This window comes from Ascidiella aspersa, chromosome 4, assembly GCF_963924565.1.
Source record: "Ascidiella aspersa chromosome 4, kaAscAspe10.2, whole genome shotgun sequence".
Classification (NCBI taxonomy): domain Eukaryota; kingdom Metazoa; phylum Chordata; class Ascidiacea; order Phlebobranchia; family Ascidiidae; genus Ascidiella; species Ascidiella aspersa.
In genome coordinates this window covers 2,315,767-2,335,418 of record NC_139450.1, presented here as the reverse complement: position 1 = coordinate 2,335,418, position 19,652 = coordinate 2,315,767, and the positions used below count along the sequence as shown (strand labels likewise).

General features: G+C 33.6%; 2 protein-coding genes across 2 annotated transcripts; one reads left to right on the top strand and one right to left on the bottom strand.

The window, feature by feature from the left end:
- The first annotated feature begins 1,316 nt into the window (after positions 1–1,316).
- Positions 1,317–10,176, top strand: LOC146146620 (uncharacterized). The gene is made up of 9 exons (XM_083386477.1): positions 1,317–1,468; positions 1,694–1,840; positions 2,322–2,521; positions 3,260–3,493; positions 4,882–5,019; positions 5,799–5,961; positions 6,644–6,722; positions 8,280–8,428; positions 9,073–10,176. The coding sequence occupies exons 1-9, from the start codon at positions 1,463–1,465 to the stop codon at positions 9,418–9,420; spliced, it is 1,464 nt and encodes a 487-aa protein (XP_083242603.1). The 5' UTR covers positions 1,317–1,462; the 3' UTR covers positions 9,421–10,176.
- On the bottom strand, positions 9,925–18,920 carry LOC146146619 (low-density lipoprotein receptor-related protein 11-like). The gene is made up of 6 exons (XM_083386479.1): positions 18,696–18,920; positions 18,178–18,349; positions 17,347–17,509; positions 15,619–15,811; positions 14,083–14,238; positions 9,925–13,362 (listed from the first exon to the last, which is right to left on the bottom strand). The coding sequence occupies exons 1-6, from the start codon at positions 18,883–18,885 to the stop codon at positions 13,004–13,006; spliced, it is 1,233 nt and encodes a 410-aa protein (XP_083242605.1). The 5' UTR covers positions 18,886–18,920; the 3' UTR covers positions 9,925–13,003.
- Positions 18,921–19,652: the final 732 nt, after the last annotated feature.

Below are 19,652 nucleotides of genomic sequence, written 5' to 3'. Positions count from 1 at the left end.
GGCTTTAGAAATGACGCGGCACCTCGGTTGAGAAGCACTTTGCTACAAAGTTAAATTTAAAGTTAACCAATCAAACCTGCGCTATTAAGCTAAACTTAGCCCACCGCGTCTCTATTCCTGTGCGCGGAACATGACATGTCCGGTGTAGACTGACATGCCGCTTCCGTCAGACGCTATATGGATATTGCGTCTTCCAAGTAACAGGTCGTGTGTCGTGTGAAGACGCCGTGATGGTCGCGACCCAAAAACGCGATCGTAAGTAGCCTTATGTCAGCTTCTTTGCGTTACAAAATATTGCGCAACCGCTCATTTGTATCATATCGGTCTACAGTGCTTCAACACCTATGGTTTCCGGCTTCAAATTTGATTACCATTTTATGTGGAATTGGCCGCCGACTGCAGTAGTTTACACTTATTAAAATGGGTTCTAAGCAACGTGTCCAGCAAGGGCCTATCCATATTGTGATTTTTGCCCATTTTGACTAAGTAAATTCAAAAACTTTCTCGCCTTCGCGCGAATCTAATTATGTTGCTAGATAGTCTGACCCACTGTAATAATCGTTCTAGCCCAAATGCGTTATACGTCCTATCGCAACATCGAAAATAAAAGTTTTGGCAACTTAAATGGTTTAAAGGCGTTTTGCGCTTTGATTGAATCGACCACAACGTTACAACTTTTGTAGTGATAGTAACAGTACTTGTCCAATATAAAACTTTAAACAAATAAACTAACTGTATGGTGTTCATAAGATTACTTTTTATGACGTCACGTTATGGCTTAACTTTGTGACGTCATCTCTGAAAAAAATGTTATGCAGCCAGAATCTGCGCCAGGGCTTTGAATTGATCAAGCATTATACTATTAAATAATATACAATAATACTTGACCCACCCTTACCTAAACGCTAACCCGCACCCTAACCCAAACAATGTGCGTTATATTAGTAATTATTTGAACACTGTGGTAGGATTGAAAACCAGGGCCGCGAACTTTTGTGTAAATTAAAAGTTTTTGCTGGGTTAATTTGTGCAGTGAGCGTAGAATTTGCGAAAAGACATAAAACGGTTTCATGTTAAATCAGTGTGTGTTATGTTGATATAATGTTTAATCAAGATAATATTAACAGTATATCTTACAGTCCTACTTTTGTTGACGCGTGTGCTACGTTTTAATAAGCAATCTTCGAGAAGAGATTGCGTATAATAGAAATTGAAGCAATGTTTCAACTTAGGGTATTTCCCCGGATATATTTGGTTGCCATAGTTATAATTTGATAGGATTTCACCTTAATTTTATTTCTTGAAAATATATAATTTTTGCGAATATTGGACCATTCAAAAGCATTTGAACTATTTGAGAAGTACTGCAATAATTCTTGAAAAGTTGGGTGGAATAATGATGCAATTGTTTAAGCATACCTTTTAAGGATTTTTTTTATTTTTTGCTGTAAAGTCCTGTTAAATGGAAGTAAGTATTTAATGAAAAAATAGCTTTTTAAATAAAATAACAATTCAGAAGAACCTTATTATCAAAAGTTATATAACTCTATATTTATGAAAATTGTTTAAACTAGCACAAAAATATGCTCAAAATAACAATAAAAGTTGATTTTACATTGCTATTTATACAGTAAAAAATGCGTTTAACTTTTGTTAAAAATTTATTATTTACACGCTGAATGTAATTTTTTAGCCAGCTAAGCCAGAATTTACAAAATACCAAGCTCTGCGGAAGGACAAGTCTTCTACCGACAAATTTCTCGCCGCTAAAATTGGAGACACAGAGTGGTTGGAACAAAGCATCAACAGCAAGGATGAAGCAATACAAATGGATAAAAATGTGGGGAAAGTTAACAGTAAACATGTGCCAATTTATTTGCAGAATGGGACTAGATTTTTTTTGCACAACAGAAAAAAAAAATACCGTCTTAATTTTATTTTAAGGTCTGAGTCATTTGTCAAATTGACTTATGTCTAGGACAAAATACTTAAGACAAGTCAATTCTTGCATTAAAAAGCAATAACTCCAGTCAAGTAATTAATTAAGCCTTACAGGTTTACTACTGTAAGTATTATTAGGTACTTAAAGCCAAAATGTTCCAGTATATATCAACATCATCTTTATAAAGACATTTCAATATTCACTGAGGATAATACAAATGCATGCAGAAACGTGTTTATCAAGATGTTGTTGATTTACCCTACCTTTTTGAGAAAAAAAATTAATTTTGATAAAAAAAAATTAGTCTAATAATGTGCCCAAATACACAGTTCTGTCTATCTCATGAGGTCTAATTGTGTCAAATTTGCATGTATTTTAGGGTTTTACCCCGATCCATTATGCAGCCTTGCACGGACATCTTGATTGCTTGAAAATTCTAATTGAAAACTACGACGTGGATCCGAATATTCCAAATGATGAAGGGACATTTCCGTTAATCCTTTGCATAAACAAAGAACTGAGACTTCAATCGTTCAAATGTGTTCAGTATTTAATACGACAGGGAGCAGACATTAACTGGTGAGCTTGTTGATTTATATTTTTTACAGCATTCATATACATCAGTTTGTGATCTTATGTATTCAATATATAATACAATGAGGTTATATATATATGAAGAAATTTGACAGGGTTATTGGGAATTTTTTTTTTAAATTAAATCCAATATTGTTTTGAAATGATCCTTAAACCTACAGAATTGCATTTTTCTTAATTTGAAAAAATGTAATTAAAAATGTTTTCAAAATGTGCAAAATCTAAATATCTCAAAAAATTGACAAATTTTTCCTTTTTAACATTTGAGTAACAACCTATGCCCTCTTTAGCGTGCCATCAATTTTTTGTATGTCTTATATTTTTATTAAAACTCTTTGAAACATGTGATCTTGCGTTTAGAATCTTTTTCTGGAGGTTGCATTATTTCCTTTTAAGTATATATATATGTGCTTTTACATATTAAAATCGTGAATAATCATAAGACCAAAAAGTTAAGAAGCTCTGCTCTGCAAAGAAAAATAAAAGATATAAACCATCAACATTACTTCTGAATATACTGTTGCTGCCAGGCATTGTATAAATTATAACATGTTCCATTATGTTTTCTTTATTGTTCAACTGTTATTAAGTTTTTTGTCCAGTTTTATCATTGCCCTGATAAAGACTTCCTGAATACATTATTAAAACTTTGCTACATTTAATTAAAAAATATATCTATTTAACAGAAAAAATTTGTAATTAATTCTTTCGTCTATTCACTAGCGAAAATGCTGAAAAATCAACCGCAGTGCATCAGGCGGCAAAAGAAGGGTTGCTTGATTGTTTGCAATATCTCCTGCTTCAAAACGGGCCAGTGTCCCAGCCAGATCGGCAGGGGCACGCCCCTTTCGACATCGCTCGAATCTGGGGCAACAAGAAGTGTGCCCGCTACATACAAAAAACGATCTGGGCACTCGCTAAACAAGAGGAAGCCATTGAACTCAAGAAACTATCCAGGTGAGTTTTGATTAGGGATGTCTAATACTTGACATTTATTCTAAAGCAGGGGTTCTTAAACTGGGGTCCATGGACCCCTTGGGGGTCCGTGAATTAGTTTTAGTGGATCCATGAAGGCCTAATCGAAATATTAGTGTAAATTTAAGAAGTAATACTTTTTTTAAAGAAACAGTTTAATTAAAAACAAAACAGTTTTGCACTGACTGTATTTAGACTCATTCACTTTCACATTTTTTAGACTGAAATCAACAAATTTATGAAGTTTATTTATATTATGACGTCAATTTATGACGTAATTTTTTGGAAAATTTTTGCCTATCAGAGTCCACGCGACGTTAAAAAAAATTTTAGGGGTCCGTGGTAAAAAAAGTTTAAGAACCCCTGTTCTAAAGTGATGCCTGATATTTTTAATAAAAGGATTGAGATCCGATACCAAATTATTTCATTACTATTTTCAAGCAAGCAAAAATATGAAAAAGAAACATTCAAAGGTAGTTCTTTCCAAGTTGTTTGATTTGCTTTTGGTAATTTTACTTTAGCATTGCAAAGTTGAGTTACCCCAGGGGTGTCCAACAAGGGGCACGCATGCCAAATGTGCCCAGTAAAAAATACCTAATTTTTTATACAGTAAATTGCCATTGTTTATACACAATATAAAACCATCGCTGCAATCACGACAACTAACAATTACTTCTAATACTATAACATTATATTGTAGTGGAGGCTAGTATTCACATAACTATAAAGTTTGGTGTGAAGAAACAAAAAGTCAGCTCACCGACGGACATTTAGATGCAGTAATGCGCACTGCTAACTACATTTATTATTTGTAAAAAAACGCTTTTATTATTAGAAAGAATTATATTACTAAACTTTGGCACGGGAGGAAGTTATAGGATAAAAATTGACACGCCGGCATGTTTGAGTTGGACACCCCTGGTTTACCCCAAATTTTGGTACCTGATTGGCCCTGATGCCATCTTATGGAGCGAGTATCGATACCACCAGTTGAAATTATTTATCGACTTCAATCAAATTTTATTGACATCCCTAGTTTTGGTGTTTTAAAGTGTCTTGAATTTTTTTAATGGTTTTAAGCATATTTATAACTAACACCAACACAATTGGCAAGCGCATGCCATTATGTGCAATGAATGTTGTTGCAAATTACATCAACATTGATTAAAAATACTCAAGATCGTGGTTGTGTGCCAAGTGAATAGAAAAGAATGGCCAAAGCTGCCAGAAATATAATAAAGGGAAATGTTGTTCTAATTGTGGATTAAAGGCCTGTTTTTTTTTTATTTTAAATACCGTTTTTCTATGTAATTCAGAATTACCAACTTTAGTAGTGATGTGTCACCAACTTTAGAATTGCATTTTTGTAGATTAAAAATGGGTTTGTGCAATCTGCAACAAGAAGCATTGCAACAAATGCAGAATGATCGGGAGTTCTTTAGTGGCTTAACCTTTGACAATTGGATGGACGGCAAGGGATTTGAAGATTTTCTAACAAAAGGAGCAGGGTAAAAAAATGGTTTTATTTTTATACTGTTACATTAAAACATGTTTAAGTATATTAATTTATTATAGGAACTATAAAGTTCACTAGTCAGTGTGATAATGACTTAAGTCCCCGTTTTTCAAACTACTCTCGATTTAAGTCTTTTGCCCAAAAATGATTTGACTTGAACCGGAGTCATTTTGTCAAATCACTTTGGTTAAAATTGAATGTTTTTAGTAAATATATATTATTAAAATTGGGTTATTTATTTCCAGTTTTGTACATAAAACAATTGCTTGCTGTATATTGCATTTTTGTTGTTTCCAGTTGAATTATAGCTCAAAATTTTTTCGTGTTTGACAATTTTATTAGTTTAATGTGTATTTTTATGTCAATGAGTTGACTCCGTCAAAAACGAAATGTAGACGTGACGTGAAAGAATTGTTGCAAAATCTCCTGTTTTTTTCGAAAACGTTGCATTAGGATTTTTCTAAACGCTTCACGTTGGAGTATTCTGGACCAAGTTCTTCTTAAGCCTTTTATTTTTCACATGTCAAAGGCAGTTGCAACAATTTTTATATTGAGCAAATGTTCGCTTGGTGGGGTTTGCAGTTTTAAGGCTTGTTGTTAATTGCTTTGGCTTGACTTAAACTTGTTATTTTTACAAATGACTTTGCCGGGACTTAATTTATTTTAAAATGACGTGTTTGTAACACTGCCAGTGGTACTAGTTTATTTAATTTTTGACAGTGTTGGTTTGAAATCGTATATTAACTTTTAAAATGTGTTTTTCCTGGAAAGTGACAAGAATGCGATTGATGGGTTGTTGCGAAGAATCCAAACCAGTGGAAATATGGAGGACTTTGCCGGCAAAATGGAAAGGATGATTGATCACTTCAACAAACAAAAGAGGCAGACCCAAAAGTCTCGAAAAGGATCGGTTTATAAAAAATCTCAAACTCAGGTAAATTTCAATCCAACTTTGACTGGCAGTAGTTTCGCTAATATTAAAATGCTAGTCAAGCTCTACCTAGCTTGTGCAAATTTTCAATTTTTTTTTTTAGAATGCAGATTTCAGCACAACTTATTTTTTTAAGTTTATTAACGCAAGAACAAGCCATTTTCGCCCACTAAAGCGAACTTGCAGAAAAATAAACAACTTTGCTTTTATAACGGAAGTTAAATTTGCATTATTATATAATATTTCAACGCACTTAAAAATACTCGATCTTTGCTAAAACTACTCAAGGTAATAAACAGTAGTTTTACAAATATTTTGCCCCAAACGAAACTTGTATTGGAATCTAGCAAACAGTTAATTTACTACAATCGGCATTTTTTATCATATGTTTGTATTAAAAAGGCAAAAAAGATTAAAATGCGTTTGTATAGATATTGAACTTTCATTAATGAATGTCACGATATGCGCCTTTCTAGGTTTAATCTCTCGAAATAAGCTAAAAAACAAAAGTCAAATAAAATTTAATTGTTTTGCGCTTATGTAGTTCAAATAGGAAACTGGGTAAGGATACAAACTGTTCAATCCAACTTAGACTGACAGTAGTTTTGCCATAAATTGCGTACCATAAGAATGGTAACTTGTGTAGGAATCTAGCAAATATTTGATTATTGTTTTTTTTTTGAAGCAAGGACTACTACCGAAAGTAAAAAAAACATCTCCGAACTCCAAGTTCAGCTATAACCTCCACGATAAAACGCTAAGCAGTAAGTCTTACAATGTTTTGTCTTACTTTAAAACTAAAATTTTGGAGCATATTGGTTGGAGGTTGTAGTAAGACGTAACAAGAATATCAAAGCCCAAACAGAGAAGTAGGTATTACAGAAGTGGGCACCTACTTCTGTATGGGCTGTGAAGCTAAAATTGTTTTAAATAACTTTAAACGTTAGAATGTCCTAGTTAACTAATTTACAGGGGAGCTCATATTTTTCTTAAGTTCAACTTTTTTTCTTAATTTTCAACTTTTTTTTGCACCTCAGTTATGCAAAGACTCGCTATACCGTAAAATTAGCTTGCATAACAATACTAACAGCATGATAAATTTAAAAATGCTGCAAACTAGCATATAAAAGTTAAATACGATTTTATAAACATTGTTCATAAATATGTGAATAAATATCTCTTTATTCGATTTTTATAAAAATCTGATTGCTAGTAGGTTGCTTTACGAAATGGGTGAAAATTTATTATCGATACATTATTTACCTATGATAATGAACAAGTCATTTTTAAATGACTAACTTTAGTCCATGCCAAGTCTTTTGCAAAAATAACAGGTCAAGTACCATGTCATCAGTTGCCCAAGTCAAGTCATGTCATTGATATAAAAATAAAACGTTAAACCATAAAAATTGGCAAACTCGTCCGATTATGAAAACTAAAAATAATGGAAATACATATGAAGGCAAAAAAAATGTTTTACGTGCAAAAATCGAGAAAGAGAGAGCCCAATTTGATTGAAGAATAATTAATTTAAATATTACATAATTTAAACCCAAGTTATTTTCCACAATGACTTAAGCTCAAGTCAAGTGGAAACAGTGAATTAAGTGCGCTTAATCAAGTCATTGTTAAGTCATTGAGAGAAATTCCATGGTGAACTTTCAATACTGCACATTTGGTACCAGTGTTGTAAATAAGTAATAGTTTGTCTCAGTCAAGTCATTTGAAAAATAACTTGAGTCTCGTGTCATAAAAATTAAACGTTAAACTATTAAAATTGGTAAACTCCTTATATTACGAGCAATAACTTAAATAAAAAATACTAATATACGCAATATATAGCAAGCAACTTGTTATATGCAGGAAAATTAAAAAAATGCCTAAATTTTATAAAAAAATTGCTTAATGGAAACCCTTACTTAAGTCAATTCAAGTCATTTAAAAACAGTGACTTAAGTGCCCTTAAATCAAGTGCATTATTTACAGTATATATATCAGTTAGTTGTTTTTGAAAATCAGAAACCATTGAATGCTAGTTCGACCAATGTTGTGCGAACGCGAATTTTAACAAGTAAAACTTAATAGTCGTTTAGATATAATACATCTAAACTTGATTCCTTAGTATCAAATATTTCCCCTTTCCTTATTGTTATCAACGTTTTTGTTTTTATAGAAATTGATGAGGCCACTTGGTCGAAACTTGTGTTTGTTTAGCAAACGTTTCAAGTCTCTTTGAATAAAATGTTTTGCCTAATACGACTGTTTAAGATTAAATGTGTGACAACACTGTTTAGTACTAACTTCATTCCTAAATTTCACAGAGAAGCGTGGCAAGTACTGGGACTTCAGCACCAATGTCGACTCCCCGCCTCCCACAGATATAAAACAGAAGGTGGTTGTATCTTTAGGAGTTCACCCACAAGAGATGCCGTACAAGCTAATTCCCCTCCACGTGAAGCTACCTGTGCGGGTAAGACAACATATTTATACGTGTGAGTAGGTCTGTACAACTCAAAATGGTAGAAGGGCCGCAACAAGTAAAAATAAACTTCGCGGGCTGCATGCTGAAGTTGGACCATTGTAACGTGCATGTAATGTTCTCAATCGAACTCGTACCCAAATATGCAGCTAAAATCCAGTCTAAATAGCGCAAAGTGCAAAAAAATAGTGTTTATTTGGTTCAAATTGGCAAAACTTTTAATTCTAACGGGACGCAGTAGGCACATATTTCGTATATTGCCGCATGCGTAGTCTAATTTAACAGAAGTTTCACTTTTTTATAGGTCGTTTGTTTAAAAACAAACCCGTTGGTTAAAAAGGGGACGAGTCTCTGTAATGATATCAAAAAATGTTCCTAAAAGTAATAAGTTGTAACTCGCGCTTGCGCCCCTACTTCGTGCATTTTAATTGCTTTCATTTCTACTTTGACCTGATGAATCACTCTCAATGAACTGTATTTCGACCAGGTCCCCAAATCACGTGCAGTCGCCCCATTAAAGTATAAGAAAATTAAACTGCTTGCATTTCTCTACTTTTGACCTGATGAAGCACGGTTGTGCGAAAACTTAAAGAATTCAATACAATTTCTCTCTCAGTGAACTGTAACTTTACCAGGTCGTCGGTTCACGTAAAGTCGCCCCTTCTGTGAAGATCTGGCAGCCGGGGGGTGACATTAGTGACGTCAACATCGAGATCCCCAAGCTGCCCCCCTGGCGCATTTGGGGGGTCCTGTCGGCCAACGCTTCCGGGCGCCTGATGGCCCCCACCGACTTCCGACCCACCCACATCTCTGACGTCGACCACAAGCGAACCCCGGGGGTTCCCCTCTACGAGGAGGTCGCTATGCATCTGAAGATCAGCGACGCGTACGGCCGGGTTCAAAGGTCACCCGCTGACCCCCGCACGAGGAGTCAAAGGTCACAGGGTTCGTTGACCTCCAGCGCGACAACTGTGCAGCTCTGACTGGTTTTATTTCTTCTTTTTTGGGAACTGTGTAAAATAATAAAGACAAAGCGCAATGATGGTGCGTTTGCAGTTACGTCATTTTTGCATGTTCGATAATATCGGATCGGAGCCGATACCCGATGCCAAGTCGTGGAATCGGTACTCGGCAAAAACTTGAGTATTATAGTCATGTAAGCAGTTTTCTTTGGAATAAGAAAAGAATCTGCCGGAGTCCGAAGGTGAAAAACAAACGATTCCCTTTGCATATCAATGATAAAGATTACTAAACTTAGTAGGCCGAAAATCGATATTTTTTGGACATCCCCAATGAAAGTGTCATTACATCTGGTGTTGGCACAGTCTGCCAGTGAAGTTGTAAGTAGGTGTTTGTATAACTTGCGTCAAGTGAAAAGTTCAACTTTGTGTCAAGTGGTAATTGTGTCGCTATCTTTTACTTTTATTATATTATATATTTTTGTTGCAGTGTTGTATTGAATAGACTCCCATTACGCATCGGTCATATTTAATATTTTATTATTACGGACAGTAGGCAGGTTTAAAAGTACGAATTTCCACAAACGACGATAAAAAACATTGTGTATCGAGGACAACTTTATATGGGATCTATAAAACATAAATTGCAAAGTTAATTATAGACTAAAAAAGGCTTAACTATAATTACGAACATTGTGTCATAAAATCTAAAATATAGTAATACCCATAATTGTCGTAATTATTCTTGTCATCTAAAAAATAAAAGATATTGTTTTTGTCTATCGTTCTACATTTAGTTGCATAACAAGACATAATACTCGGAACGAACAGTTAAGTACCTTAGAATACAATAAACTTTTTAAAATCTCCATGTAGCGTTTAGAAACTGCATTGCGAATGTACAAAAACAAAAACAATACACACACAAAATGCGAATTGCACACAAAGATTAAAATATCTTTCAATTAAAATGTTAACGTTGCTCAGTTGTAACGATCTTTTACTTTATGATTAAAAAAAATTACATTCTATTAAAAATTTACACCCTTTGAAGTTTGAACCCAATTCCACTGGGAGCACATTGTTTAATAGGTTTGGAAACGTTAACCAAACTGCGGTAATGCGGAGCATACTGGTTAGCGTTTGTAGTAAGACGAAATTAGAATATCAAAGCCCATACAGAAGTAGATAAGCATTTTCAGCGTTTCAAATATAAAAATGAAATGAAATGTTGAAAATGAATAAAGAGTTTTTTGAAACGTTCAAAATTATATTTGTATGGGCTTTGATATTATGACAATGCGTTAATACCGATTTTGAATATTATTTGGTGTTTGATTCAAAATTGAAATACATTGCTTGATCTGATCAGAAGCATGAACGTGCAAAACCCAACAGATAGATGTTGACCAAGCTAACACACAGACACTTTCACAGCCTACAGTAACTATACACAAATACATAAAACACACGTATATATAAGAAGTCGTCGAAAACTAGAAAGACAAAAATTGCAATTCTTATTTTACGAGATGATTTAAGAGAAGCAAGGCACAGTTCGTGCGGACAAAAAAGAAAAAAAAACGAGATTTTCACGGATGTATTGGCATAAAAATGGTTGCCAATGTATTGATTAAGCGGTACCTGGTAGACATTGCACAGCCGAACTATGATACTGTATTGTACGGAATAATATCAGCAGTGCACTAAATTTGTTTTGTCTTATTAAAAGAGAAAAATTAAATCACCAGAAAGACCAAATAAAGATAAATAATGGTAAAAACTACGTAAATTTTTAATTCAAGTTGTAATAATCAGCCAATGAAAAAAACTAAATATATATATTTTTATATATGTCTTGCTTACATACTCCGTGACTTTTGTACAAAATGCACGCAGGCGTACAAATGCGGCCTGCTAAAAGATCTCTTTTTACTAATAAAAACAAGGCGAAGCAATGTAGATACATTTCGTGAATATTTCGGAATAGATTAGAGAGGCCTAAGAAAATATAGACTTGATCGCAATAAAAAAAATTAAAAAAATAAAACGTGAAGATCATTTATAAGTACGTTTCGGAGTATTCTTTGTGGAATGTAAAGCAGGCCTGAAGTAACATGTTAGAGTTAAAAAGCGACTTTCTTGACAAAAAATGGTATTTTTCAAATTGATTGTAATGCTAGCCCGAAAAACTTTTTACCCGTACACCCCGTAGTCTGTAATGAAAACCTTTTGATACTTGTTAAAGTGTTTTTCTTGACAAAATGGCAGTTTTTGAATTGATAGTTGACGAAGGAAAAATAGAAAGCTTGATTGCAAAGTAACATTTTTGTCTTGGCAAAAAAAAAACGCGCTTAAAATTTAAACTGGCTCTAGCGATGTTACAGTAGGCCTGAAAAACAAAAGATTGTTAGTAAAAATGTGCTTTTATAAAAAAAAAGGCGCGGCAGATTTTCTCCTAAATGTAACGGAGGCCTGAAATAGTAAAAAAAAAACATGTTCACATAGTACGTCCCGCAGTTTGTGATGTAGGCCTGTAAATACTTGTTACGAGTTATAAATGTCTTTCTTGACAAAAAATGGCAGTTTTAGAAATAATAGTAATGGACGCTGGAAAAAGAAAACTTGATTGTAGAAATGCGTTATTTTTGGTCGGAAAAGCAGGTCTGACTACAGAACGAACTTTCTTTCCCTAGATTTCAGTAGAAATTGTTGGAGGCACCAAGACATATCATCGAGAACATGGCTTTTTATGACAAAAAAAACAACATTAGTGAATAAATGGAGGCCTAAAAACGAATAAAATCGCAGAAAACAGTTTTTTTTCTCGCTTGGATAATTAAAGCGCTGAATATTTTAATGTACCCGCAGTTTACAAAAAGGGCCAAAAATAACCTTTGGTAAAGAATGTTTTTTTTTGTACTAACTGCAACGGAAGCCAAGTGGGGAAATTATTGAAAAAAGTTGTTTTTCGGCCCAAAAATGCTCCCAACAGGTTTTTTGCGAGTATAATCCATAGTTTATATTGTAGAACTAAAAGACTGTTAAGAGTTAAAAAGTGATTTTGCTGACAAAAAACATTTTTTGTTCTCATTTTGATAAAGGCCACATAGAAACAAAAAAAATTAATTGCAAAAACTCATAAACGCGCTAAATACATACTTCTTGTTGTTTGTAACTGAGCCCCGATAAAATAGTGGCACTTCATTGTTTTTTTCATTGTTACGGGATAAAAACTAAAATAGCGTTTCAGCATCTCTAGCAGAAAAGGCGCTTTACAAGTTTTTCACAAGTACAACCCTTATAGTTTAGATTGTAGGCCTGAAAAATTGTGGTAAAAGTTGAAAAGTGAGTTCGTTGACAAAAAACATTTTTGTTCATATTTTGACAGAAACCCCAAACAAAAATTGATTGACAAAAAAATTTCGAGCTAATTATTTTTAACAAGTATACATCCCTTGATCGGTAACAAAGACCTGAAAACAACTTTTTGACGAGAAAAAGTTGCACTTTATTGTGCTAATTGTAAAGACATAAAATTGTACCTCACTAAAACGTGGATAAAAACTAAGCGTTTCAGCTTCCTCTGGCAAAAAAGGCCGCCTATTTACAAGTACATTCCATTAATGAGATAATCAGACTCGTCCATCAAGAGCGGTCGTCGTTTCGATATTTTCTTCTTCATGACCCTCAACCTGCAAGCAACCATCACAAGTACGCAGAAGGTGACGGCTAGCCCCAGGGCTAGGGGTAAAAGGGCCCCCTTTTCAGGGTGAACCACCTCGACGTGTTCGACCACTTCTTTAACAACGAGCAATGGTGTAGAGGTTGGGGCGGGTTTTTGTGTTGTTTTTGTTTTTGTTGTTGTTTTTGCAGTTGTTTTAACTGTTGTTGTTGCTGTTGTTTTTGTTGTTGTTGGACTTGGTGCGGATCGCGACGATTGCCCTTCCGATTTTGTATCTGTTTCTGCGTGATACAAACAGGGACATATTTAAAATATGAATTGAAAGACTAAACATCAAAGAAAATTGGTATGTTTTCAAAGACCGAAAATTGAATTCCGTATAGAAGTGGTTATGATTTTGAACGTTTCGAATATCTCTTTCTTGATTTTCAACATAAAAAAATCGAAAAATGCTACCTACTTCTGTATGGGCTTTGATATTCTTACAACGTCTAAGTAAAACCTCCAATCATTATGATCTAAAATTGAATCAGTCAAATTTGAAATCAGTTAAACAAATTTAATTGCAACACTATGTACGCCTGCAATGCAGCATCATCTTGATAAAGACAATTCGATACGCACTTGTAACATCATGGGAACACATATATATACATAAATATTTATAATTATTTTATTTACAAACTTGGAAAAAAAAAGAAAGTATTTAATGATGGCTAATAGTTTTGTTTAATAAGCACCAATTTTCATTTTACTATGCAACTATACATTATTGCAGTGGTCGGCAAGAAAAAGTGGCTGATTCAGGATATTTGATTTTAAGGTGAAATATAACACGAAGCGCGAAATTTTTTTCAATTACATACATTTTAAGTTTGCAAAAAGTTTTTTGAGGTTGGACAACAGAACAGATTTATTGAGGAATTTAGCTTTATTTTTGCCACTACATCTAATTTTACAGGAATAATGGCTTGGTGAGAAATGAAAAAAAAAATTCTAACCTTGTCGATCGTTGTCGGATACAGGACAGTTCTCCTCGTCACTTCCGTCCTCGCATTGCGCCACCTTGTCGCACACTTTGAAGATGGAAACGCAACAATCGTTGTCGCATTTCCAGTCAAACTTGCCGCATGACTTCTCGCAGATGGAGGGAGCCACTGAAATTTCATTTGTTTAAAAGTTCGAAGTATTTAACTTGTGGCAAGTATTTTTTTTATGGACAAACCATAACTGTTTTTTTCTTTTGAAAACGTAAAATGTTGAGCCTAGATTGCAGAGAGATTTTTGGCATTCTTGCAGAAATGAATTTTAATTAAAAAAATGTCGTTTTTATTTTTTATGGTTGACCTCCTGAGCTCCAGTCATGTACGATTACTTGCCTACTGAGCTACACAGGCATTTTGAGAAACAAAGAGGGGGCTTAGAGGGAAGAGAGTTGAGGGACAACTATAGCAACATTGCAAGCTGCATTCTGCCCGTACATACAACCTCATTTAAAGGGATCAACAGGCCATACTCAGCAAGTGGAACGTACTTATACACAATACGGTTTTCTGCAAACAAGCACCCCTATTATAAATATTGTGTAGACGTTTCATTAGTTTGAAATTGTGTTAAAATTTAGCTTAGTTTTGCATATGATAAACATTGCTGATAATAAACTATAAGTATTCTCCTTTTAAGAAATATTTCGCAAGCCAGAAGAGTTAAACTCGGAAGGGGGTATTTAGCTGAGGATTTACCTCAGTGGTTCGCAACCGGTGTGCTGCGGCACTCTAGGCCGCAGATTTTAACAACTAGATTTATTTTAGCATTTTTAAATTAGATTAGAATTAAAATTAGAGCATTTTAGTTTTTCTAAATTAAATTCGAACTAGAATTAGATCATTTTGAGATTTCTAAAATTAGATTAGAATTACCGAACTATTATAAAATCAAATTTCATCCAGATATTGAACAATTTAAATTTTAATCGCAATTTATTCTTTTGTGTGTTTATTCTTATGCCTTTTTGTGTTTTTTAGACTGTAAAAATTACATACAAATTGTTCTAACCAAAAAAATATTTAATATAAATTCTTTGTTTTAACTGAGAGAATAAAAATGCCGTTGCACAAAGTGGCATTTTTGGTAAAATCCAAATTAGATTAAAACTAGAATTAGGGCGCACAAGCAATTCACAAATTAGATTAGAATTACAATTAGCCACATTTTGCTCTAAGTCAGCTCTAGGGTGCCTTTTGTAAGCCCTAATGGTGCCAAGAGAAAGTTTTCAAATTCTTTCTATTGGTAAGCTTTATGATACAATTTTGTGTATGATAAAAGTGCCAAAAATGTTTTTTTTTAACCTCGTTGCACAATTAATATGATGTTTTTATCTCGTTTATTGTAAAGTTACACTTGACCATTCAGGAAAAATTTGAGCAATGATGCCGCGAACTATTTATAATTACTGTAAGGTGCAGCAAGCCAGAAAAGGTTGAGAACCACTGGTTTACCTTGTCAATGTGGCTTTTTTTAAACAGTTACAGACTCACGTTTTGTTGTTAAATGGGCGGAAGTGGTTGTTGCTATTGTTGTAGTTGTGGAAATTGTTGTTGTTGTTGCAGGAATCGTCGTTGTGGTGGTTGTAGGTGGGGGTTGAGTTATGGCTTCTGTTGATGTTGTGGTTGTTTTAGGAGATGTGACTTCCAAGCGAGGTATTTTTTCAGCCACGGCCTCGAGTTCCTTCTGCAAAGATGGAAAATTCTTCTAAATTAGCGTTTGCACTTTTAGCTGGGCCTGATTCTTTAAAGGAGATATTTAAATTTGTTTGAAATAATCCACCTTTTTTGCAAAGTTTACTATTTTTAATTTGTTTATTGTCATTAGAGCAAAACACAGTAAGATATTTTGATTTTCAGCAAAGATACCCAATGCGTTATTTGTTTTTATTGTGTCAAGTTCAATGAAACATTTTACCTTAAATTACACTTTGAAGGACACATTTAAATTTTGATTGGAAAAAGACGGGCTATAACTTGTTTGAAATAAATCATTTTTTTTTTGCAAATTTCAGCATACTAAAAAGTTAAATTCATGTAAAAGTTTGCTGCTAGGTACAAAAGGTTCGTCAAATTGAGTTACAAGATACAAAAAGTTAAAAAACTAATGTCGCAACAGTAACAAAGGTATGAGACCCCTGTTTTTATTAATCTGTAGGTTAGACTTGTTCAAACATGTTAACTGATTTAATAGTAAACCACTTATTCACACTGGTGCCACTTAACAACATCAACATAAAGTATGTCAGTCATCCATTAAACAATGAAGGGAATGCTGTGCAGCAATTAAGTCAATAATCTTGACATGCAGCACAACAATAACTTAACTAATTGGTTACATAAAACAACATAATTTAATTGTAATTATTTCCCTTTGGCATAAGTTTAAATTATATTAACTCACTGCAACTGTCAGAATAAATCAATACATTGGTGTTTCATCTGTTATTAAAAGAAAAATCACTAGGAATTAGAAAGAAAAGCCTTCAGAAAGACTAACTGTTAATCAATCAGGGTTTAATTATGATTTTGATTTATTTGTATGGTCTTTGTTTGTGATTGTTTACATGTCTGACCTTCACTCCAGCCCCCCTGAGGGTATTAAGCTTACTATGATATTTGTGGCAGTATTGTTGAACAAAAGTGTGACTCAAGGGCTGTATTACAGTTGCACATATGTGTAGACTTTTTCAAAACATAAATTTAACCAATTTAATTAACAAAACACACATTGGTTTTTGCTATGTAGTACACACATGGACACCGAGATTGGGGTGCTTCGCGCACCCCTAGCAGAAACTTGGAATGCTCAGCCCACCCTAAATAATGACAAACTTTTCTGTAAATACTGTATATATACTTGGTATAATGGGTATGATTTTGGGAATATTTTCCATGACAAAATTCAGCAAAATACCAGCCTCCAATTAAACAATTGCTTCAAGCATTTTGGGTGATCAACAAAAAAATATTTTTATTTCTCATTAAGGGGCATTTCCTAAAATGCACGACACAATTTTTTTTACATTTACCTAGCAATGAAAATATATTGAATATCAAAAGCTAAATAAATAGTACTCCACATATAAACCTTTTTTCCAACGATTTTGTGACAGCATATTTAGCTGAAATATGAATTTGGTATTTTAGCAACGTTAATTACACTGGTTATTATTCCCAATGTGGCCGGTTAAAATGTTTTAAAATTGCTATAAAAAGTACCTCATCAGTTGAAAGTTGATTTCTTTTGTGGACGATGTAACCTTTCCGCTGTGAAAAGAGACAAAGAAACTCCGATCCTTGAGACTCGTTTACGCAATCGAAAAGAAAGCATTGTGGCTCTTTTCTTGTATCGCCTGGCCCTTGGTATACCGAGACATCACATCTAGACATTACAAACATAAACCTTGTTAGGAATCTGAAGGGGTTTAAAAATTATTAATCTTGGTTGAAAGCTGTATTTGTCTTATTTAAAAATTAAAAACAAGTGGCACTGTTGACAAATTGTATTTTAAGGTGACGAGCTTTCACACAAAATTTCTCACAAATACAGTTTGTCAAAAAATCAACAATTATTTTTTAAATTTAATCAAGTATAATGATAAACTGAATTGTCTTTGAGTACTTTACAACAACTGAACAAATGTAATCTACAATTAAACAAAAATTATACGTCATATTATTCTTGTTTAATTTTATATTTTGTTAAATTCATATAAATTGCCCAAAAAAAACATAGAAAAACAACACACACATTAAACAAAAACTTTGTTAAGGATCTGGAGATGCGGTATTTACACTTATCACATATATTTTGGATTTAAACAACTATAATAATTATATGTTTCTTAGCTGGTAAACTGAATTGCCTTGTAATTTCTCACTTACCCTATTACGAATGAACCAAAATTCTACCCCATGATTATTGTTGTTTAATTTTAAATTTTTTTTACATACATATATATTTATAAAAAGCAAAACAAAGTAGTTTTGCCAACTGAATTAATCGGCTTTCACAACATTAAATTGATTGAACAAAAGTTGAAGAATCACCTAATATCATGATCGGAGTCATTAACAAAAGAGCAACATTTTTCGTTGCACTTTTTGGCAGACTCCACATCGGAGATGGCTCCCAGAAACTTAGCTCCGTTGCTTAACGAATCTCGTGTTCGGATTATTACATCGTTTTCCAAAGTAAATTGGTCACTGCAAGAAGTTGAACCTGAAAACAATTGAAAAAAAAAAATAAGAAAACAACTTTGCCTGTAGAGTGTCATTAAAAGGGACATGGTTCCAGATTAAGTTGATACATTTGTGTGTATCTAAAGTTGTACAAAAAGGAATTTTTTGTAATTAAAAATTTTAAATGCGGTCTTTATGTTTGGTTAGTCTGGTTTGGTTTCTGGTTAGGTAACAATTTATTGAAATTTGATTCTTCTAATTTTGGAATATTTTTTTAACCCTGGCTTTTAACAGTTTAAGCTTGAAATTTAAACCATCAACTGCATTTCATGGCACTTTTAAAGAATGGGCGCTCGCTGTTCAGTTTAATTTAACTTTTAACGTACCTGTTGAACCATCTTTCGGTGATTTGTTGAGTAGTTCGTTGACCAGGTTTGTAAGCTGCTGTTTCGACAAATGGTTTAAACTCAGACTTGCCAAGTCACCATTTGTGGGTTGGCTTGCAACATCTTCACTTTGCGAAGACCGGAAAACACCAAGGCACAAAACAGTCAACAGAAAACAAAACTTGGCCATTAAAAGACCAACCAAGTTTGGGAGAAACTCTTAAAACTAAACTAAAGAGCAGAAAAATAAAACATACATGAAAGTATACCAGATACTTGTGGTTTAATGACTTGGATGTAAGTTACTAATGACTTGGCGTGTGAGATTATTTTTGGCGCTGGTCTAGAATCCTACCACTTTATTAAAGTAACGAAACAAGTTGTTGACTGCGAGGGATAAAAACATATGGCAGATTAAAAATAATAATTATACTTGACCCACCTTAAACCAAACGCTCACCCGTCGTACCATAACCCAAACAATGTCTATTAAACAATTAGATGTGCGATGGGATTCTTGACCAGCGCCCTATTTTAAAATGGCTTGACTTGACTGAAGTTTTCAAACCTTGACTGGGGTTTAGGTAATTTCAGAACGAATGTCTTACAACACTGCTGAATACAAATAAAAATAGTCCATTACCAATGTGTAAGTGTTTATAGGCTAAAATTACTGTTTAACATTCTGTTAAATTTGGTTGGTAGTTTTTGTGTTTATTAGCTATTTTGGCAAATTTTTCGAACTCTGTGTGTTAAATTTTACCTATCTTACACAATGAGGAACGACAGTTTGAAAAAAAATAGTCCTGACTGTCTTAATCAAGACAAAAACAAACTTCTTTCTGTGAATCTTTGGACTTGCGTCGTTTCTTAATTTTCCTGTAATGTTATGACGTCACGGCAAGTGCTTATCACGCATGAATGCACTTCAGATATATTTTAGGTAATTCATTTTTA